This window comes from Plectropomus leopardus, chromosome 2 (genome assembly GCF_026936395.1).
Source record: "Plectropomus leopardus strain MGB_pleo_1.0 chromosome 2, ASM2693639v1, whole genome shotgun sequence".
Taxonomy (NCBI): Eukaryota; Metazoa; Chordata; class Actinopteri; order Perciformes; family Serranidae; genus Plectropomus; species Plectropomus leopardus.
In genome coordinates, this window is record NC_142177.1 from 34,145,710 (window position 1) to 34,170,414 (window position 24,705).

Here is a 24,705-nt window from a genome sequence, read left to right on the forward strand (position 1 = left end):
TATGATAAAAATAAAACCAGAAGACAGTTTGCAAGATGCAAGACATAAAATGTCAATATAAAATAATACAAAGAAGTAGACCCAAACAAACAAACAATTAAACCACAAATAAAAGGAAATTTACGTTCAAATGGTAAAATAGATAAAAAGAAAGAAAAGGTGCAACACAGCAAGCAGTAATGAATATTTCCATCATGTTTAGAGCCCGACAGATATATTTGTCAGACAATTTAATGGGTCGATGGCCTTTCTCAGATAAATTGGTATCGGCCTATATGTTGTATTATTTTTCCAGAACATAATCCAGAAAACGATGCTTGGAGTTATTTAGAATTACTACATTCTCAGTTTACTGTTTCAGTGCATTAATGTCATTTTTAACGAGAAAATGTATTGTTAAACTGTAAAATACTCTGCATTCATTGCATATCTTTGTGACAAATGTTTGATAACCATTTTCTAGTGATAGCTGCATTGAAAAGATTTATAGGTATCAATATATATAGAAATAGATATGAGGCTTCAGCCGAAAATGTTTTATGCATGGCCCAGATCTAAATATATTTAGGCTAAATATGTATATTTTACAATTAAGAATAGACATATAAATATTAAAAAAAAAAGCTAGAATCTAATAATCTATTGTGTTCATGCGTGTAAGTCCTCAAAAATAATATGATATTGTTGATTGGCATCTCATTTTAACTATTTTTGCAACTATAGTCAGTAAATATTTAATGATAGCAGTTGTAAAGTATACTGTAGCTATTATTAATAATACTAATTATAAGCAACCACTAAGTTTATCTGAAAAGTTCAGGGAAAAAAGGACCCCCCACCCCCCCACCGCCAGAAATGTCCCACATGCATACAGATGGATAAAATACTGGTCCATATATCAAAATCGGGAGTTTTTTTACCCTCAAATATCTGTACCGCCGTTGGCTCTAAGATTCCAGTATTGGTCGGGCTCTTATCACGTTCATAGCAGTGTGTAGCAACGAGGCTTAACAGTAGCCAAACAAGGACATACTCAAAGAGCGCGAGTGGAAAAGCCCACCAAAAGAGTGTCGTATAATAAAAGATAACACACATAAATGAGCGGGATGGATGAATGCTTCACTTCTGTGTGCATGTTAGCAGAAGCATGCCCCATAAAAACGGCTTGGATTCAAATGAATGGAAATATCCCTGTAAACTCCATCTTTAATTGATTAGTGAAGTCAGTAGGTGTTCAAACATAACACTTAAACATCTATTAGAGATGTCAGAGCAAAACAGGGCCTTTATGTTCTGTGTTGTTGGGCCAAGGCCAGAGCGTCATGCAAGAATAGACTCCAAAGCAGCGTCTTTCATATCAGATCCCCGGCTGGGTAATGATGTGGGCTCTGAAACCTAATTCTCTGACAACAGCTGGGGCCTCCCATCCTCTTACAATTAAGCAATACGATATACAACCTTGGAAGTTTTAAGTACCCCGACCCCCACCCCCCTGCACATGGATAAAATGGAAATATAAAAAACATGAAACAAACAAAACCTTTTCATGATGGAACCAGGTTTTCAAAAAGTCTTAAATTAATTTTAGTTAATAGAAAGGTACAGGTGGGCGACATTTCAATTATATTCAGTGCATTGCGGTTTGTTTCACATGTTGCGTATAAAAAGACTCCACGATAAATGAATATATATTTTCACACCATTTCTTTAAGCTGCACAAATATGATTCGTCACACACACTCCCCGAAACATCCAGACCAGAGCAGGCGCTGTGTGTGTCTGTGCGGCTCCAGACTGCAACCATTTAGTTACATTTGACAACCATGGAGCACCAGTGCAGCCTGCAAATATTGTTAATATGTATAGGTTTGAGAGCTGTTGATTTGTTTCCAGCTCACAGTGAATAAATTCTCTTATTTAATGGCGCCGCTGTAACAGTTAAACTTTACGCTAACTGCTAACTGCTAACAGCTAACAGCTAACTGTTGGCTGTAAGCTTCAAGTTCACAGAAAATACACATCAATACTTCTGGCCTGAAACGAGTAATACTACTTTAATATTATTTTATTTAACTTTATCACAACTTAACTTTATTTAACTTTATTATAACGATGCTATATTAAACTTCATTGTAATAGTACTTAATTTAACTTTAGTATGACAGTACTTCATTTAACTTTATTATATCAATACTACGACTTTATTGTTGAAGTAATTATTTTACCTTTTTTACAAAATTACTTTATTTAACTTATTGTAGCAGTACATTGTTGTTCATTTGACTTAATTTTGACTGAACTTTAATAAATAAAATTAATAACATAACACAAGTTAATTTAAATTTATTTTAACAGTACTACAACTTTAATTTAAAAGTCTTTAACTTACCTTTTTGTAACATTACTGTATTTAACTTCATTATGACAGTACTTAGTTTAACTTTACTTTAACAGTACTTTGTTCAGCTTTATTACAACAACTTTGTTTAACTTATTTATGACAGTACTTTACATGACCTTTTTTAATCACCAGTTTATTTACCTTTATTTTAACACCATCTATTTGTTAAGTCATTAAATAGTCCCAAATTTCTGTTTTTGAAGTATTCATTGCCACAAACATTTTGTCTAGTTTCTTGTAAACATCTTTTAAAAAATGAATAACAAAACAATGACTTGCCCAAAAATCACTCTTAAATTTGGCTAAACTGTGTGATAGATGCCCTGTGAAGTGAAGTTTAACACAGTCCCACATTAAGAGTATTGTATGTAACATTCGTAATAATCAGTGAAGCATCTCAAGCTTTGGTTCGGACATGAGGAACGATGGCTGTGACTCCTCTGTCTGCTCTGTCACTCCTCTGTGGGATATGGGAAACAGACATATTCATCATGGCCATTTATCTTTACAATTCAGCCATCTAATTTAATTATATAAACGTACAATCCCTGTCTTTGTCATTATAACCGCTTCATTAGTTCTAAGAACATGAATAGAGCATTCATTGAGAAACCCTATAAATAAAGCACCCGGTGAAAATGGAGCTCTCCCACTTTGAAGAAATTTATCTGACTTGACATAGTTTATGATCCGTTGGTCTCCAGTTTACAAATGACAGGGAAACTTTCTTACATCTTTGTTTTTAATTTCTAATTGCCCTTAATGGGGTGCAATCCACATGATTTAAAAATAATTATTGTAACAACAAAGAAAATGTCTTGAAACAACTAAAACATGTATTTAGTGGCATAACTCGGTGAATGATGTTGACACAATGAAAACCAAGTATTTACTCAGCCCTGTAAATTATAGATTAAGTCGGGGGGAAAAGATTCTAGGTACACTTGATGATTTGGAGTACAATGGGGACTTTGGAGTACATAAATTAGATGTATGAAAATGGTTTTCATATGTGGATCATTGCTGTAGGCCTTACTGCAATGAAACGTCGACTTGGCGCACCGCTGCATTCCTCAGTCAATTGGTGGAATGTCAGCTTAGCTTAAAATGCATGTACCGAATTGACTCGAAATACAAAACACAGCTGGATCTCTATTTTCTCCACAAGCTGAATGTTTCAACACTTAAAGTTTTTTTGCGCTCAGTATTTACTTTGCACTAAAAAATCATGTCTTCTTTTGATTTAATCCCAGTTTGTTTTCTGTTACACCACCCCTTATCGGTTTCTCGGGCTCAGACATGGCGACTGCCACCCCGCTGTCTGGAAGTTGTTCCTTCGTAGAAGAAAACCACAGTGTTCTCCTCGAACAGCTTTTCATGTTGGCATGTATCCATCCTCTGTACATGAATACATGAGCTGCCTTTGTTTCTCCGGCTCCGTATCAGGTTACTAGGCAAGGCTGCGCCGTGTGTTTAATGGAAATGCTATGCAGGAAAAAGGCCATGTGGCAGTCTTGAATATATGTACATCCGTAATGGGATACTCGTGAGTTCCTCTTCGGGTAACTGTTTGCCTTATTAGGCTGTCGTCTTGTGACTGCAAACAAACTACAGTGAGATGGAGGAGATTTTCGGTGTCCTGTGTACATTATTGTACGTCCGGCTCCAGGAAAGAGGCATGATGTATGTGCGCCGCAGAGTCACAGGCCATCACGGTGTAAGTGCTTTTGCTGAGATGAAATACAGAACGTCTATTTATTATCTGCTGGCAGCAGCGCATGAGGACGTGCTCAGTCCCTTGACCATCACAGTTTATATGAGACGTCATAATTTGTGGCCTCAGACGGATGCTCCTGTGTGGGTCAGAGGGCACGCGAGGCAGCGCTGATTAGCTGATGAGAATGAGTAAGGTTATAAAAGAGACTTTTTATCATTAGCTGTGGTCTCTTACATGCTATGTATTCTCCCCTGCTTCAGGAGAACAGTTGCAACTTGTAAGCTTTACATGGAAAAACAACAAATATTAATACACTGAAGATTTAAAAAACCACACACATGCAGCGTTACAATCTTTCATTATCGAGGCGTGGCAGTTGTAATTTCCCAGTCAGTGGATTTTCCGTAGAGAACGCGTGCCGGTGGAGAGACTTCTCTCTTTATTGCTGGGACTCAGGGGAGCCACTGTGCTGCTGGCTGAGGGCTGCGTGTGTGTGCAGCACGGGCCTGTAGGGGATGAGCGTGGGGCTCAGCGTCCATAAATCTTGCCCAGCACCCCCCTCCCGCGGCTCCAACTCCCCAGCCCAGCCTACCCTTTCACACACACACACAGGCTCAGACACAGAGGCCTGCAGGCCTTGCCAGGCTCCCCAGACAGAGCTTTTTATCTTCAGCTTCTCTTAGCTTTACACTGACCCACGGCACCCTGAACTAATCTTAATGGCTGTTGGAGGACGTGAGGTGATCACGCTCCTCTGACCTTATGGTTGTACTAAAAAGAATGTACCGAGTTTTAAGTCACCGCGCTATGTGAGACTATAGTCGGCCACCCAAGATGTAACAAGTCATTAAGTCTGCTGCTGAGTCTTAACTATTGTGTTTGCTTGGAATGTGTGAATTGAATCAAGCAATGGGGTATTTTTTTTTTACTAGTTTCAGTGCAAAAGAATAAAAATAATTTTCAATAAAATGACACAATTTTTGAAGAAAAAAGTTCAAGATGTTGTCATTCATTTTGAGAAAATGCATGACTAATCTAAAGTAACTAAAAAAAAGTACTTTGTTTTGGAAACTCAGTGGACTGATTTTTTTTTTCAATTCAAGCCGTCCTTTCTTTTTTCCTGTTTTGTCAGTCAGTGTTCAGTGTTCTTCTTGGGACATTTTGGTCCGCAGATGTAACTGCCCAGTGAAAGAGGCTTTGCCCGGTGAGGCTCCAAAAAAATACTTCTACCTTTTGCTTAACAGTGGTGTGTTTACTGCAACTCATCCAAAATACATTTTCTTTTGTTTGATATCTAATTTCGTCAAAAAATATTTTTGCACATTTCCATTCTGTCATTAGAATAGTATTAGCTTGGAGGGCTAACTTGGCTTGTTTACTATAATATATAAATGGTGCTGTCACCCTGAACGTCCCGCAGAACCCCGTTCAAACTCTCAAATATAGAATAAAACAAACAAATATTTGAATATTTGTTTATTATCATTAATATTTTAGTTATTTTCTGGCTTCTATCAAAGGACCATCCCTATGAGTTTTAGATATTTTACAAATAATGTGCACTTCACATTACAGCTGACTGATAGAAGCTGCGAACTGCAAAAAAAGATGATGATTTTATCAGAAAGTCCAATCTGGAAGACAAACGCAAATGCAGTTTACTATAAATATGTCTGTGTGTTACATTAGGAAAGGTTGCTGTTCTGCAGTTGTCTCTCAAACCCTAAAATGCACAGTACTGGTAACATAGTTTTCCATGATATAGGTGACAAAGCGTTCTTTGTGTTGGACTACTCATAGAGCGGTTAAAGTTTCTGAATGCAGATGATATCGTTGCCCCTTGAATGTCAGAGATTCGAATCATCAGTCCATCCTTAGAGACCCCTCAGTCGACTGAACTGAACCCAAGCAGTACTTTTTTTGTTTTGTTTGCTAGTCTGCATGCTGGTCCCCAAATTGTGCTGCAAGATGTTTTGGTCCCCAGATTTTGCTGCAAAATGAGTGCTCTTGACTTTCAAGCTACTGTTTGGTACAATAAGCTGCAGACATGCAGGCAGCGGCATGGAGGAGAAGAGGCCTTCTGCTTGGAAGGTTGATTTGCAGCTCACAGCAACTCAATATAATACGGTCTCAGGCTTTTATCGGATATCTAGTATCGGCAAAAAATAATGCACATTTCCAATCTGTTGTTCCATGATTCCATGATTGTCGTAATAAAATTCTGAGTTGGGTATAGCCCCAGTTGATTTTCATACCCTTTTGAAAGGCACAGGAAACTAACATGTGCCTGGAAGCTCAGAAAATCATCTAAAAAATGTAAATTGGAAAAAAATGTTGGCAGTAATTTAAAACACATGCAATTTGTAGCATGTGGAAAACGTCTTCTATGTTCCTTTAAGCTGTCATCTACAAGGAAATATGCATAAACAAACACATCTAAATAAAATAGTTCTGCAAGAAAAAAGGGATGTTGTGTAGCATTTCTGTGACTTGTGATCTACGCTATTCATGTCTTTAGTTTGTGTGGCTGACAGAAATGTGCTTACTGCATGTCAGGCATGGTGGTCCTGTGATTTTAAAGTGATTTATTTGGAAAAGGTATCCTTATATCAGCTGTATGACAAGCCTAAATTAATCACGTGAAAATCACAGTTGACACAGGGAAGTCCCACGAGGCTGCTTCTGTGGTTTTAGCCAGTGTTGTAACTTGCCAACCTGCGGCGTGTGTCTCACCGTGACACTCTCTAAAAGGAGACTGCAGTATATCATATAGATTTTATGGCATTACGTATTACACCTTTGCAGAACCCGGTGTTTGGCTGTGAGATTATAGATGCTGTAAAACTCTTTGTGCGTGACTGTGGAGTCTGCAGCAACTGATTTGCCTCATCCTTAACACACTGTCTTTGTCTCCTCACAGCTCCGTCCACAGTGTCTATAATGCACCAGGTCAGCCGCACGGTGGACAGCATCACCCTCTCCTGGTCCCAGCCCGACCAGCCCAATGGAGTCATCCTGGACTATGAGCTACAGTACTATGAAAAGGTATCAGTGATGCAGCAACACATTTATTCTCCAAGTCCTCATGGATTAATTTAAACATAAGCTCCTTTTCTCCCTATCCAGCTAAATAAATAATGCTCTAATGGTAAAATGTTTAGTTGTACATTTAAATTCAGAGTATCCCCTCATGCTCGTTTGCATAACAGCACATCCTAGGAGGCATGTAGTCAGAGCTTCTGAACATTGCTTAGAACTTCTGCTCATTCTCTTTCAATTATAATCACGGTCAGTCACTGGAAAAGGAAACCGCTCTCAGCCCTGCAGTCAGGCCACTGGGGATTGATGCGCAGAGACTTGTGGTTGAAACAATGGTGCGCTGACTGCTGTAAAAATAGTATTCAGGGGGCAAGCTCCACCGAATCAGCATACTTTCTCACAAGAACACTCGCAGTCCCAAATGTGCGTTGAATCAATGCACAGTGATCAGTAAAATAAAATGTATGCGGACGTTTGCAGACATACAAACACAGTCACACACATGTGCACGTATACACAGCGATTTTTTTTTTTGTCGTCGGGCTTTCGTCTCCATGCTGAGCCGTTCCACTTTTGAGTATAATTCCCTTTTTTGACACTGCTGGAGAGAGCTGTCAAAACAATTGTCCCGGCCCCTGCTGCGGCTCAGAAGTGTGCAGAGAGCAGTGGGTTGAAGGGAGCAGCTAAAAGAGTCTCAGTCTCCGCTCTCAGACCTGTCAGCATTCTGGAGAGGAGGAGTGCAGCAGTGAAATACAGCTCTGATCATCAGAAGGCACGGCTCAGAAACACCGCCTGACCTGAAACTGCCACCGAATCTACCTTCTTAACTGCAGCTGCCGGATGTGTTCCCTTTTTTTGAGTCCTGCTGCTTTTATCAAACATGATGCTTTTCTGTGGTACAGATTTATTCAGATGATTGCTTTTGTGCTTACTGTGGATGCATGTGAAACGCTCCCCTTTTTTTCAGTTACAGTGCAAAACAAGATTGCAGTAGAAGATGTGTACATGCTGTTAGGTGCATTTTATGCTCGGTAACAAGCCATTTACATATCATTTAAGGATGGAGGTTTCAACACTAACACCACAGTAAACACTGTGGATGTATTTCTGTTAGGGGTGGGTGATATATATCAAATAAACCTGTATTGTGGCTTGTTCAATGTGGGGATATATAAAATAAGTATATTGCAAACATTGAGTATGCAGTGGACCTCAGCCATAAAACAATATACAAGCAAAATTTCTCTTATTTTTGCTCATATCCAGGATTTTTTCTTATTTTGTTAGTATCCACTGATTTTTGGGATTCGCCGGTGTTTTCTTATTTCTGCTTTTCTCTTAAAGTTTTACGAGTGTTTGAGAGCACTCATACCAAGACAAGAGAAAATAGTAGAACAGTAATTGAACAGTAGAATTAACACTACATATTATATAGTGTTTAGGGGGCGTTGCCTAAAATAATAGGTGACTTTTCATCAAATGGGATTCTTCATTGAGCACACCTGCACAACAGGTCTGGGTGGTTAAGAGCATTAAGATCTGGAGTTGACTTCTCTTAAATTTTCTCTCACCAGAAAATTAAGAGAAAATCTAAGAGAAAGTTATGAGGCCCGTTGTCACATCATATTTTTATGCCACTAGCATGATACTTGCTTCAACATTTTGTCACACTCTCTGTGCCTCTCACACACACACACACACAAAATTAGACTCACAAACATGATGCGTCAGACACACTCCAAAGCCCATTCAGACCTCTCTCTCCTGAGTGTGAGCAGGCGAAGCGTGTTTTATTTTGTATCTGCAGGACTCCTGACTGCAACCATTTAGTCGTATTTGACGACCACGAAGCAGCAGTGCGACTTGAAAATATTATTAATATATGAACTGTAGAGCTGCTGATTTGTGTCCAGCTCACAGTGAATAAAACCTCACTTATAAAGTGAGTTATCAGCTAACTGTTGACCGGAAGTGTCAAGTTTACAACAAAAACATCAACACTTCCTGAAAATGAGTTGGTTCCAGTTGAATTTATTTAATTCTAACAAGACATTATTTAACATTATTATAACAATAACTACTTTTTTTTAACTTAACTGTAACTGTAGTTGATTTTTTATCATTGTATTGTAGTAGTCTGTAATGGTTTAGAGGGGATTTCAAAATGTTGCAGTATATATTGTGTATTGCAATATAGCCTATCAGTATCACAATGTAGACTTTAAGCCATATCGCCCAGCCCCAATTTTTTGTAAATGTTCAGTTTTTTTTGTGTATGTGCTCATGGTTGCATTTTAAAGGCCTATTGTGGACAGGTGTTGCAAATTAGCATTTTGCTACAAACGCTGAAGACAGTGCATCTGGTTCTTATGCATAAATGTACAATTCTAATGCAGCCATACCAATAAAATGAAATGAAAGAAACACAAAATGAGAGGGTTTGGGGGTCCTCCGCAAGAAAATTTTGAGTAAGAAACACTTTATTTCTTGCAATCTGGTGAATTTTTACATGATGATGTTAAAGTCTTAAATTAAGTGGACGTGTTCCAGAGCTATACCTTTTTATACCTCTACCTATGGTATCATTTGACTTTAAATAGCTTTAATATTATATAATATATACAATTATATATAAAACGACTGTACTAAAGTCAGTGCTGTGCTCACTGATACTGGTGTATCATTAGGTCCTCCTGAGTCTTCGATCTCAACCTAGTATGTAATTTATTCACATGGCTTCTCATAATTGTTAGTCTTTGCAATTGGACTGTAATTACTAATGTCCACAAATGTAACTTTCTCTTTTTTTTCTTCTCCCAGGACCAATCAGAATATAATGCTACCGCCATCAGGAGCCAGACCAACACAGTGGTCATTCGTGGCCTCAAGCCAGGAAGCATCTACGTGTTCCAGGTCCGGGCCCGCACCGTCGCAGGCTTCGGACGCTACAGTGGCAAACTTTACTTCCAGACCATGACTGAGGGTGAGAATTCAGTTAATTTTTCCCAAAGCACGCAGAGCTGTTATCGCCTTTCATGCATGGCCCATCGACACACCCTGTAGTGTGGCATGGACGCAGACAGCTGCGGGAATGAAAGGGACTCATGTTGTGAGGTAAACAGCTCAAGTGCTCCAAAATCAGATTAGCGTGGCATGAAATTATATTTAGACATTCATTGTGGGGTTTTTTTCAGTATTAGGAAGCATCTTACAATTTACACACATATAAATATTTAATGATTTATATTTTTTAGCATTCTTAAATGTTATATCTTTTTGCCATTTGCCACCATGAGCCTGTAAGTCAAGGATGAGGTCAAAGTCATCTTATCTTTGTACAGTGACGCGACTCGGAGAAGAAGGAACATTCAGTAAACATCAGTCATGGAGGTTAATGTTAGAGCCAAGGCCTGGGTTTTTCCCCTTCTCAACATCTCATTTCCTTCAGCCTGCAGCGCCCAGGGCCATCATTAGCCTGAACCTTCATATGAACATCCTCCATGCTGCCACACGCACACATCCTAGCTCCAAAGATAAATCTAGACTGACTCCAAACTGTAAATACTGAGTAAACCGAGGACATGTACGGCTCCCTGTTTTCACTTTTTAATGAAAAATGTTTTTATTTGAGAAGAATAAACCAGTTTATGTCCCCATGTAACCCAAAAACTTGTTTCCTGCTGCAAGAAGATACTGATTACCATAATTTAGTGTAAACAATGCACTTTGGGGATGAGTAAGGGTCGGAAAATGCTGAAATGAAAGAAGGAAAAATTAGGAGAGAATGAATCCCTTCCATAAAGAAAATAAACATGTTTATCTGCAGTGTTTACACTATAAATTGTATTTTTTAAACTGATTACTGTTTCAACTGTTTTTATCTGTGTAACAGATTTTTATGCCGGATGTTTTGGCAGATAAACATTATTAAATTCCCCTATTTCTTTTAAAATATTTTCCAAGTCGTACCTCCAATTTTTGCCTGCTGTATTTCAGGGTTATAATTAATACAAATGTTCAGGCGTATGATAATCACCTGCAGATTTCCTGTTCTCTGGTTAAATGTACAGGTGACACTTTACTTTTATTCCCCCTATTTAGCATTTATAAACATTTCAGAAATGGTTAGTAACACACTATAATGTAGTCATAATGAGGTATAAGAAAATTTTGTTACTTTTCCTTTGGACGCCCATAAGTGGAGGCTGCTGTACAGACCAGATCACAGTATTTGTTTATAATAACTTTTGGGTAGAAAACACTGGTGTAACATACAAAAATAAACAAAACTGAGCAAATGCTGGCTTATTTGTTTGGTCTAAAAAATATAACAGTAGTAATAGTCTCAGTTAAATTGTATGTTATATTTAGAATATTTTCAAGGCTTTACCTTGCCATCAGAAAGCTCTTTTTTATAGAAAACTGAAGCTGTTACCTCAAAGCCACCAGACAATCACGCCAATTGTACTTCACAGAACACATTAGTTGCTCGTCTAACGTTGCCTCAATAATTTTGTGTCAGAGGTAAAGTGGTGAAAATATTCCAAATATAGCATCACTAAATTACTCACTAAATTAATCACTAAATTTTATTGTTCTGTGTGACTAAAATAGGTTTTGCTGCTGCCCCCGTCATCAGCAGTACGTTGCTTAGATACTGTGTCGATAGATTTGGTTTATCAAAAACGCTAGCAAAGCAACATAGTACATAAAATAAGCACATCAAAAACATCAGACGCATCGGGCCATTGTGTTAAACTATAGATCTTTAAAAGTTACATGTACGACTGAAAAAAACAACGGAAATCAAAAGGTTTGCTGAAGTTACACACCTCAACAAATCAGTTGCCAGTTATCTAACAGAAGTGGTTGTTGTTAGTACAAAATTATGTTTTTATAGACGATAACCATATAATGGGTGATAATTAAAAAAAAGTTAATATATAGAATATGTCTTTATAGGAGAAGTTGTAATTGTTGGCACATACTGTACATTAATAACACTGTACTTACACGTACTTACAACTACATTATAGTGTGTTATTTACCATTGAATGTGCACTGAAGCAAATAAAACAGCGGGGGACTCACTAACAAGTGTATCTGGCTAAAACTGTGAGGTCGTGTGTCATTTGCAGTACTTAAGAGAAGGGCCTGGCTCTGCCTCTGTGTGCCCATTCAGTAGCTGGATTCCTGCTCTTGGCTGCCTGTTCAGTCTGGGTCTCACCCAAACATGCTCTCTCTCCTCACTTCACACGCTTTCTGCCAGATGATTTGTCCATATCCGCGGCATCTGAGCACATTCAGCGTGCTTTGGAAAATGGTCCACGCAGCAAGTCGTGATGCCAAGATGCTGTATGGTTCACCCAGCCGTATGTCTGTCTGTCACCCATTGCTCCCTCCATATGCAGTGGCTCAGATGCTCGCCCATATGTTTCAGCTTGTGACTCTGCGTGTGTGTGCACGGCAACACGTTTTATGTATGTGTTTGTTCTTTCTATAGAGGAATACAACACCAGTATTCAGGAGAAGCTACCTCTCATCATCGGCTCGGCAGCTGCTGGCTTGGTCTTCCTCATCGCTGTGGTCGTCATCGTCATCGTCTGTAACCGGTGAGTCAGTCCTGTCCCAGTCTCTTCAAATGAGTCTGTTAGACAATAAAACAGATGCAAAGCTGGTAAAATAGACATTTTTTTAGTTTTTATGCTTTTTTCCATTAACCCTTTGAAACCTGAGCAAATTGGCTTGATTTCTGTCAGAAACATGGCAGGAAGGCAATAAGCAACTTAACAAGAAACAGCCCAAAAATTAGCAAGAAGTTAAAAAGTTAATTATAATTAAATAAATACGTAATTATAAGAATTATAGTTTTTGGACATTTTTCTCTAATTTATTGATAACATCTAATAGCCCCTCCAATTTGTGGGACATTTCTTGCCAAGTTGCTATATATTAATGTTTTTTCTCATGTTTTTGAATGTAATCAAACCGATTTTCCCAGATTTTGGACGTATAAATGCTTGGGCATTCTGAATGCAGGACAAGAAAAGTGATGTCAATTCAGGTGTCAAAGGGTTAAGGTTGTTTGAATTTTATCAGCTTGCATTATTGCATTCTTGCTTACACTTTACAGACACAGCTTTTACTTACGTGTGTGTACATAGTTTGTGGTGGTTTGATTTGCCAATCTCATTTCAGCGTTGTTGTTCTTGTTTATAGCTGAAAGTTATCTTTTTTTAAATTATCTTGGAACTATGTGTAAGTCAAGTCACCAACCTCCAAGGCTAAAAATATTAAGCTAATGTGAAAGTGCCAAAATCTGCAGTTCCTTGAATGACCACTTGAGGCTGGCTCCAAGAGCGAGTCTAAAGTTAATTTTGCCATTCGTGACAATTGTACGAGGTTGAATACTATCTTTATTTTTTGCTTAAAAAGTCTTGTTCTTTGTTTGGGTACACTGAAAGATCCTCTAAGGAATCAGATATTCGTTTTTTCCGGTAAGTACAGAATAGTTTCTAGTCTGTTTCTTGCTAGCTAAAATTAGCATTAGCCTAAGTATTATCACAGTTAACCATAGCTGTAAATGCACTGTTCTAACCAAGCTAGCAGCTAGCCTTAGACTTTTCTTCACCTTCAAGGTCAAGGTTGCTTTATTCGTCTCTCTTGGGAGAAAATTATTTTAGATAAAGGAAAATATATGCATCAAACCAGACATTACAGTTCAAAACAGTAGATAGAAACATTTGAAACGACACAATACACATTACATGTTTTAATAGGACACATGTAAAATATTCACTTGTGATAAAACACTGTGCAAATTTGACACCACATAGTACAATTACAGGGCATACTACTGCTACCTGGGTTCCCAGACACATGGTCCATTGCATACTTATATACTCACACATTCTCATTCATATTTAAATACTGTACATACCACAGTACGTACTACTCCAAACCTGCCACCACAAATTAAATCAACTGCTCAAAGCGTATTTCTTATCCAAATATGGTCTCTTCTGGCTGTAAGAATCCTAGATGGTCACAACCAAAATGCCAGACTTGAGGCTTCGAAATGGCAGTCCACAAATCAAAGTCCCAGTGGCTTTGTCCATTATTTTACAGCCTTTTATAGTCTATAGTGTAAGTACACTGAGAGCAGTGAAAGAAAACAGAGTCAAATTCCTGATACGTGTACACATACGCGACCAATAAAGCTGACTCTGATTCTGATTAAAACTGTAAATATGAGTTGAAGAGATAAAACCATCTGGTTTCAAAGATATTAATTCTTAATAAATTCCAGTCTTTCGGCAGCAGAAATAATATATAAAAGTCAACGTGGCTAACATTAAAGCTATGTAGGTGCTCCTGCTCAGCGGGTATCAAATGCTTGTAACTCTGCCAAGGTTAGGATTTCAGTTCCCACTGGGGCCACTCATATTAAAACTGTAGCTTAGCTCCTGTACAGTGTTTTGATTCACTAAAGAAATGGTACACGATGAATTCCTGAGTATGTGCTCTGCTTGTAGAGTGCTCCCAGTATATTTTTGTCTTGGATAATGGCGGCCTAATGACACAGGTTGTGCGCTGCATTGTGGGATCATTTGGGAATATCGCCAGGACAAAATGAACGAGCATGTGATTGGGAGTTTTAAGAACGGTGGGACAGTCAAAGAAATAAAAAGGTTCTAATGCACTGTAATGGCTCTATCACAGAACTTAAAAAGGTATTTTAATTAGTCCTTGTCAAGCTGCTCGCCAGTTTAAACTTAGCTGATATATTGTCAAAGAACACAGTAAAGTGAAGCTTGTGTTGAATAAAAACTGTCCACATCAAGAAAGGGATGAGTGTCAAAAAAATTTTTTTTGCTAAATTTAATATGTAAATATTAGATCGTTCCACACCAAAGATATTACATTTCTTTGACACATATGGCAAAACATTAAAATGTATTTTTACATAACAACAATAAAGTAATAATTATTTATTTTATATTAAGAGATTTGGTCAAAAATATTGCGACATTTAATTCTCTTCTTGTCACCCAGTGCTATTTCCCAATTAAGACTCCTATACCTAAAATCTGTGTAGCAGCCGATATGGATTGCCGATCCAACATTATTGTTGGATTGCTGTTTTTGTCAGGCATCAAAACGTGTAGATTGGGTTCAGAGAGACATGGTTATAAAAATAACTTAAACGTGTCCTGGGTGAAAGTCCGGAGTTTGTTTGTCCTTTTCAGTCTTTATGACTCTTTGTAGTACTTGAGTTGCTCAAAGCATGAAGAAATGCTACCGCACAGTGTGTCTCATACTGAAATGGTGCCTCGTTGCATCGCTCTCTAATACCGAGGATGACTGACAGGCATCAGTATTTGAAGAGTTAGGAGAGAGCTCGGCTTGTCAGTATCTGATCTGCTCATCCCTACTGTAAACTGGATGTGTGATCAATTCTTTACCATCAATGATGAAGCCAGTTCTGTCTTATAGTTTTTTTTTTCTTTTTTTAAAATATTCTCAGTTGTACTCTTATTAATGTTTCTTCTTTTGGCAAAAATGTCACCAAACCATTGCACAATGCATTACACAACCTATGTCACTCAATTAAAATCGGTGATATTGAAGTTGTTATTATGTTTGACCAACAGGGATTCAAATTTATGTATCCCCTTCCTTTGTATGTATTTGTAAGATGTTTGCCCACCTGGCGTGCACTGGGGAAAAAAAAGACTTGGGTTTGTGTGGTGATGCTGTAAGGCTGGCTACCTTTTCCCAAAAAAAAACCCAATTCTTTTCTCTAAGGCTCTCTATGTGATCTCAGTTGGTGTATCTGTAGTGCAGGTAGACCTGGGGGGTGTTTGATCTGTGTTTCTGCCCCTCCCTGCTCTCTGTTTTTGAACCGGAGCTAGAGTTCTTTGTCTTTATCCCCAGGAGGCGTGGCTTCGACCGGGCGGATTCAGAATACACGGACAAACTGCAGCACTACACCAGCGGCCACAGTGAGTAAACCACCACCCCTCTCTGCCTGCGTTTACCGCTGGTACCTCCTTCAGCACACCTGTCTCCATGACTACCATCGCACACAGTCATCTCCATGGCTGTCATTCAGCCCCTCCGCTGCCTCACACACCTGTCTCCATGGCTACCACCTTGCATGCTGGTGTCCTTGGCTACGGCCCCAGCACAGCACCGCTTCCTCTGCCCGTCCCCCCACTCGCAAGTAATCCTGCCCGTTGTTTGACTCTGCTCACTCGGAGCTGGGATTTAACCACATCAAACCTCCAGTGTTGAAGTGTGTGTTCTGTGCATCATCACATTTCATAGTTAACTAAATCCATTGTGGTGGAAATAGGTCAGTCTTCACTCACGTTGATGCCATTAACATGCTAATGCCACATGAGTCACTGGCCATTGTGAAAAAAAAATTCAAAAGACTTGAATGAATACAATTTCTCAATGATTCTCTGTCTTGGTACGGTACAGTAGCAGAGAGCTTAAATGACAATAATATGGAAATAAATCTGGGAGAAAGAGCTGAGAAGTAATTTCCCCATCGCTCCGCCTAAGATATTAAAGCTAATCCATCTTTCTCCGGTATGATTGCAAAAACGCAGATCCTTTCCCACCTCAAGTTTACAACCCTATCTTAATTTGTTTATTTGATTGTGTAATTACCACCCCACTTGATCCTTTTTATGGTAATTCCACTGTAAAGGTAATAGCTTTCCCACTATAATCCGATCATGCTGTGCAAAGGAGTCCAGTGAAAATTGTGCCAGAAAGACACTCTGGTATTTCACAGCTATGAATCACAGTTGAGTGCTCCAAGGATGATGATTTTCTGTAGGCGGATGCGAAGTTAGCTTGGTTCCTTCGTCAAAGAGCCTATGGGATTTTTCCATATGATTTTGGATTACTGCAGAAACAAATCTCTGTGCTAAACAAATGTTTATGATACTTACACATTTTGTTCAGCAAGAATCTTCACAAATAAACACCACTTTCAGGATTTTTGAAGCCTGAATACAATCGTCAGAAGTAAAAAGCTAATGTTAGGCTATAAACAAACTACACTACGGTCGCATCCCCACAGCTATGAGGCTGCAAAGCCTTTATCGGTGCAGCATGATAGCGTTTTGTAGTCTGATTTAGTCACTTGTTAGTAACCGCCTATTTTAAGACACATGAAAGCTTCAAAGTACATGAGTGGTGTATTTACTAACGTATTTTATGGCATAGAACAAAACATGAAAGTGTCTTCAGCTTGTGTTAACTACAGACCTTATTTCAGGCTTCTGACCAAATACCCATTCAAAAAACCCATTGACTCTGAAACGAGGGAACCAGGAGTGCTGGCAGGCTCATTTCTTGGTTTCAGGACTCATTACCGGGGCACCCTATAGTCAAATTTCCACTGAAAACTTTGAGTATGGTGCCTCTAGAACCAAAAGTATCCCCAGCGGACATGTACCTGAACCGTGGATCCATTTGGTGTTTCCACCGCAGACAATACTCTTAAATGTGGGCAGGGTTGTTGTCACTCCCTGTTCTGTCCAGGTTTTGCTGTACTTCCTCTTTTTACCAGTGATGCAGAGGAACGTCTGCACCTCATTTATCGTCCACATCACCGAGTTGGACATCAACATTTTTAGAACAAAAAAGAACAGGCTGAAGTGAGATTCTGTCTCTATGGTATATTTAAAAATAGTGGGTTTGTGCAGAAAAATCAGGGGTGCTCCACCATTTTTGCTTCTTGCAATGGTCGCATTGAAATTTAAGGTGTGTTGACGGATTCACATCATCAGCTCATGCATTGATTAACATTACAAATAAACATTCCACCTTACAATTTGCCAGCAGTCGGCCCAGGGAATTTGATTATTTTTTATCAGTCTATAGCTGCTGTTAGAGGCTGCAAACATCCCTCATTTCATAGTTTTACTGAACTAATGTATGAATAACTTCAAGGTATAAAACAGTTGTAACATTAGCTTCAAAATCAGCCAAGATTGACCCCTGACCAAAAGTGATAGTTCTCTATTGACCAATCCCAGAGTTTACAACTCCACCTTTTAGTATCGGCTCAGTGTGCCAGGTACCTCAACAGAGCGGTGATAAAAAATGGGGAGGGTAAGGAGTGGTTCTAAAGGTACCATCCACTACTTTTCACAATGGAAAGGAAATATAACCTTTCTAATGTGTATCGAACTGAAGTGAACTGGACTGCTTGGTGAAAATGAGGGTTAAGACGCTCCACTTAACGCAGTGTTAAGACGCTCCAGTATTTCACAGCTATTGGAAGAAGCCAAGGTGTCCTGTGTGCATCCTGTCCTCACACCAGTCACAGTTCAGGCTTGTGCCCCTTGTGTTTGGTGGTCTTTGCCATCATTGGAGGGTGGTCTGTTGAACAGTGCTTGGGAAGAGATTGTAAGGGTTTAGTAATGGGGGGTTTTTGGTCAGATCCTCTCCATCTGTTCCTCTCTGCATCTTCGGCGTAGCGTGCCAGGTTCTTGAGGCGGCGTACATGCTCTTCTATCGCTGCACCAGCCCAAGCATGAGTTGAGTATCCATTCAAACAGCCTCAGGCCTGATGTGGAGGTGAGGGCCGAATAATCGGATTTAAAACTCGGGACACTTAAGTCCCTGAACACTTAAAGGCCACCTTAAGCCAATTTACCTGGCATCGGGGCTTAGGAGAGCCAATTTATTTCTTGGAGTGGAGCTGAGCGATGCTGATATAGGGACCAGGCTTCTCTCCTGAGTGTTAATGGCACTATGACTCACTGAAGATGATATATACATTAACCTGCCTTATCGCAGACGACTGGAGGTACCATGTCCTTGCTGGCTGAATACACAGTAGCCACGAGGCACTAGTCATAACCACCATTTGTAACTTTGCCTCCTCCTCCATCTTCCATCCTTCATCACCTGAATGTCCCACAAGAAAACACATAATTGTACAATAATGTGTGAATGCAGGTGAATTGATTGTGGCCGAATGCACTGTAAAGCCCGAAGGACTGTAAGCATGAACATAACAATCAAATATTATAGTGGCTCTTTCCTTTTTTCCAAGTGACTCCAGGAATGAAGATTTATATTGATCCGTTCACATATGAGGACCCCAACGAGGCTGTGAGAGAGTTTGCCAAGGAGATTGATATATCCTGCGTGAAGATTGAACAGGTCATTGGTGCAGGTAATGGAAAAATCTGACTGAAACGTGCATGGAATATAACACTTTAAAATAGCTTGGGTCTTGAGTTGATTTCTAAATACAAATTGATGCACAAAAACAGCTCACTGTTACTCACTGACATCGCTCTGAGTTTAATAGAAACGTTCTTTTTTCCCACCTCTTCACAGGGGAATTTGGAGAAGTGTGCAGCGGTAACCTGAAGCTCCCAGGTAAAAGGGAGATGTTTGTTGCCATAAAAACTCTGAAGTCTGGCTACACTGAGAAGCAGAGGCGGGACTTCCTCAGCGAGGCGAGTATCATGGGCCAGTTCGACCATCCTAACGTCATCCACCTGGAGGGCGTGGTCACCAAGAGCAGTCCCGTCATGATCATCACTGAGTTCATGGAGAATGGATCTCTGGACTCCTTCCTCAGAGTAAGCAAACACATTTTTGGGTTATTTTAACTAAATGTAAGTAGAATTTTGTCGGAATCCTGGACCCAGTTTGTGTTTTATACTTTATAATTAATTAATTAAGCAGGATATGGTTATGCCAAGTACAAATTCCAACATTTAGTTTAGACCAGCAGCTCTATAGGTGGCTTGGTCAGTCAGCTGATCAGTTTGTTGGTTGGTTGGTTGGTCGGTCCACAAAAATGTCCAAACTTTTGCCATCCACAGTTTTCACTCTTGGAGGCTGAAATTTGGCATGGAGGTCAAGTGTGTGCATGAAAATATGTATTTGTGTTCATGGCAATTGGCTGATTACACACACATTTATTTTTCCACATCCCCTCTCAGAATTCCTGAACCAGCTGTTGTAGGGAGCCATCATTTTACCAGTGACACTTGTTTGCGAGGTTGTGTGTGTAATAACGAATGATTGCGTGGATGCATGTGCATACGTGGTTGCAGCTATTGCAAATTTGCATTTGTCATAATATCAAGAGTGTAATGATACATCAGTGTGGATCAATATGTCGGTTTAATGATCAGCAATCCAATAATATCAATGCAAAACATGCACATTTTTTTTGTAAATTCCCATAGCATGTCAGACAGTGATGATAATAGTAATGATAATAATAATAATAATAATAATAATAATAACTGACCAGTTTTACTTGCATTTGTTAATAAATCACATTAATGTAGTATTTGACATCTGTAATACAGCAAATGAATGAAGTAATTAATGAGTAAATGCTTTATTTTCGTGTAAGGTCATTTACATGACCCGCCCCTCATGGGATTATTCTGACACATTAACCAACAACAAACCAAACATGTTCTGTATGTTAACGCACCATCATCCTAAATAAGACTAAATCCTAAATATCAACCAAACATAAACACAAATATTAACCAAACTAAAACATGCCAAATCCTCCCATAAACAATGCTTTGAGAGATATTCCACAATGAAGAAACAAAAAGTAAAAAGTAGGATACAAAACACACAGCGAGCACAGTACAAAGATTCAAACAAGACAAAATCTACATGAATCAGTTCCAAACACTGTATATTTGATCCAGTTCACAAACCAATAGCTCGCAGTCCAAATAAAACAGTGAGTGGGATCTATCATGTGTTACTTTTCTCCTCCTATCCCAAGCCCTAGAAAGATATGATAAAAAAAATAAATACAATGCAAAAACTATAAAAAAAACTGTGTTAAATTAAAGCTCCACTCTATATACCTCTTATATCTAAATCAGGGACTTAACCTAGTTTCAAAACATATTTTTCATAATTCACATTATAAAGGACAATATAGAAGGGAATCGTAATGTCTCTGTACTTCACCGTTTCAATATGTCGTGGTAAGAGACCACATCTTAACTCTGACTTTAAGGCAAATTGTACTAAACATATTTATCTCATTTGTAATCTTGTTTAAACAAACACCAAAAATAATCCCTCTTTTATTAACTGATAACAAACCTCGTCTGACAGTGTTCTGAATATTAGACTGACTGTACCGCTGCTGTTGACAGCTCTGCACTGTAGCTTCTTGAACCAGTGGTAATGTTATCTTCACACACTGACAGGATATTGTTATGTGCTTCAAAACATGATATGATCACCTTAAATTGGAGTTTCTGACAACTCTGTCTGTCAGTGTCTGTTGTAACTGACAAGCTACCTTTCAGAAATTGATGAGAGACGATAACCTCTACCATGCAAAGAGCACGATATTCTCCAGACAACAACCAAGATTTCTTCTTCATTTATTCATTTATTTATTTTTTGATTCCCGATTCATAGTAGATTAACGTTATTCCACTGCAGCTGAGTAAATTTACCTCTGTTGAATCCCTGGAGGGACAGCTGGGGAAAAAATGAAGGCAAATGTTGTCCAAAACCTAAATTTATCTTCTACATAGAAGATAATATGCTGCACCTAAGAGATAATATGTCGAACCTAGGAGATAAACTTTTTTTTCACCCTTTCAGTTAGTTGCCACTGTAGCCAGTGAAATAACGTTTTCAGATTAAGCTACAGATCGTTACACTGTTAATTATGCAAAGTTATACCTGAAAATTTGACTCCTTTTAAGAGAGATTTTGATTTAAAAAGGTGACTCGTTCAGCTTTAGTAGTACTTAACTTCAGTTATTCAGACACCTGACAAACAAGGATTAATATCCTGTTTGTTCACAGACACACTCTTGCATGAACACACATATTTGACATGCTTTATACACTCATGCACAGTAATCCTACTTCAAGTAAACATTATTATTCACAGAATCTTAGAAAAGTGTCAGTCACTAATTCTTTAGAGGTATTCCTGGCTCTGTGCAGTCATGCTTCACTGTTAACACCCAGAGAGTCTTTGCTTAGCTTATTCATTTACTATTTTATTTTTTCTCTGGCGTGCTTGTTAAAGTCCAGGACTCTTGGTTCTCTTTGATGTTTTTCTTGTTTTTTTTCTTTGCATTCACCACACACTTAGTCGACCGCTAATTATGCAGCACTGTATATGGATGCATACAGGAAACACACGCTTTTTATTTTCCTCAGATGACTCCCTGACAAGAAATATGCAGGGTTCACAACTTCATGGGATCTTTAATTTTCATAATCTAACCAGAAGGATATTACAGAGAAGCAGCCATGCTCCCCCATTTACTACCCGCATAAATAATTCAAATACTTTGCAAGACTTAAAATGAGATGTCAGATGTTTAAAAATGAAGCTGGCTGCGAGATGAGATGTCACACGGCCCCTTCACCATCTGTCTTGGGATGTTAGTGAAATAAAAACAAATTTTTCACTAATATGACTTTTTTTTGTATGCTTTCATCCTCACTAATTGCTCTTTTGCATTTTTGGACAGAGCGGAAAAGGGCCTCTGATTTATGGAAATTGGAGATGTATGATCTCTGCCAAAAAAAGGTTTATTTTTAGTTTTACTTCAAATGATGTAATGGGAACTCTCTGTTTAATGCGACACAGAGAGTTTGCCAGTCTAAGTGCGGTGAGAATGCCACATTATAAATTAGCTTAAGACGTTGGATTTCCTGAAGTGAAAAAAAAGTGTCGTGTAGTGTTATGTACCACAGTCAGTCAGTGTCTGCAGCTCCTTGAAAAGTCATTAAATAGTCTTAAATGTGAATTTGTGAGGTCAAACTATCACAAAGATTTCAGCTTATTTCATTTATTCATCCTTTAATATTCCTTTGTCAAAATGAGTCAAGCTCCTCTACATGAAAGTCCACATTTATGATGTTCCAAATCTTTAAATCTACCATTGAACCTAATACTGTCTTTTTACTTTATTCTTGCACTTACCTGTTCGTAAAATGTAGATTAACCTAATTTATAACAACCACATTCCTACATATAACCTGCCTCTGCACAGCACCAGGGGCCTGATGCAGAGGCAGTTTCTGTGGGCACCCCGACCACCCTTCCTCTCTTGATCCATTTCTCGCTCACATACCTTTTAGTCAGACTGCTCGCAGTCTTTTCCTTTTTGATTCCCCATAAAGACAAAACAGCGTACAGTGGTGCTATGTTAAACGGTGGCTGATCTGAGCTCCCAGACCTGATTGTTTTGTCGCATTTGCGAACATTTAAGACTGCTGCTCTTCTTCTTTGATTTAGCTGCTAACTGCTATTAGCTGCTCTGTAAATCTCCTGCAGTGGGTCTCCTGCTTTGAACAGGCAGTGTTAAAAGACCTATTTACACTTTTGCTTTAATAAGAGAGATGACTTGTCCAAAAATCAGTCATAACTTTGGTCATAAAAGATCTTGAAAGGTCGTAAAAGCATCAAATTAAAGTGTTTGATATCTGTAGACATGCTGACTGCAGGACAGTAGCGTTGTACCAAAAACAGTTGTTCTGTGGATTCAGATGTGCAGTATATATGCAGTTGATGAGGTATGCATTTAAGAAGAACCATTACATTTTTGAAGAATTGAACAGCATTTTTAAACCACCTGAAAACACCAGCCTCTACCAATTCTCTACCGATTTCCACCAGTTTAATACCCACCCTGATAGTCAGATTAAGCCCGCTGCTGCAAGCCGACATGAAAACCATCCTGAGGAAGACGTGCGAGCTGCTGTCAGCGCACTGCTCAGACTGAGTCTTTATTTGCATTTTGCCTCCGACCTCGGGAGACACAAAGCATCAGCTCTTTTTGGAATTTGATCTGGCGGTGAAGGGTGTTTGTGTATATGTAGATGTTTGCTAAACATATTTGACAGCACATTGTATTCAAAACAACGGGGAACCTCTGCAGCACCTCGCGGTGACAGTTATGACAACAATTGCTGACAGTGTCAAAGCCTCTGAACATGGTGTGCGTCTTCTGCGAGGTGATTGGTGGGCGGTTATTTGAGAATGGTCACTGGAGTCTGAAGTGAGCTGTCTGCTGGATCGTCTCCGCTGCTGCAGAAAAAAAACCTGCAGAGTACAGAAAGAAAGAAATCGATCAGAGCTGGACTGCTGTCCGGAACCAGCAGCAAAAGTAAAGAGAATAAAAGTCCGTCTTTAATATAAAACATTATTTTTATATGAATAAATAATGCTCAACCCTGATTCACACAGTCCTACACACTCCTGGTTGTTTCTTCCACCTAACTTGACCTGACAGACTTTGGAGGAATCTTTCCAATTAAAGTATACGCAAACACAACGCACAGATTACTCTAGGTGGCAATGTGTATTTGTGAGAAAGGTTTCATGAATAATGCATTCTGCTTAATTGCTGTGGTACACGAGGAAGAGCAGCTTGACGTGAGGAGAAGCACCCGCTCGCCTAATGAGCAGCAGAGTGTTTGAAGGAGAAATAGGCGAGTGGAGCGGTCATGCAGACTGTTAATATGGCTCTGCTCGGGGCTC

At 39.0% G+C, this 24,705-nt stretch overlaps 1 protein-coding gene across 8 annotated transcripts in view; it reads left to right on the plus strand.

Annotated features, from left to right (window-relative positions):
- The window catches only part of ephb2b (eph receptor B2b), a 190,338-nt gene that overhangs the window by 149,731 nt on the left and 15,902 nt on the right, over window positions 1-24,705 (plus strand). Inside the window, exons 6-12 of one of the 8 annotated variants that reach the window (XM_042509373.2) lie at window positions 7,039-7,163; window positions 9,978-10,140; window positions 12,661-12,769; window positions 13,622-13,654; window positions 16,095-16,162; window positions 19,243-19,365; window positions 19,533-19,780. In XM_042509373.2, coding sequence (XP_042365307.1) covers window positions 7,039-7,163; window positions 9,978-10,140; window positions 12,661-12,769; window positions 13,622-13,654; window positions 16,095-16,162; window positions 19,243-19,365; window positions 19,533-19,780 — 869 coding nt within the window. The remainder of the gene's footprint in view (window positions 1-7,038; window positions 7,164-9,977; window positions 10,141-12,660; window positions 12,770-13,621; window positions 13,655-16,094; window positions 16,163-19,242; window positions 19,366-19,532; window positions 19,781-24,705) is intronic. The other 7 variants (XM_042509381.2, XM_088069277.1, XM_088069286.1 and 4 more) reach the window with 7 other exon arrangements.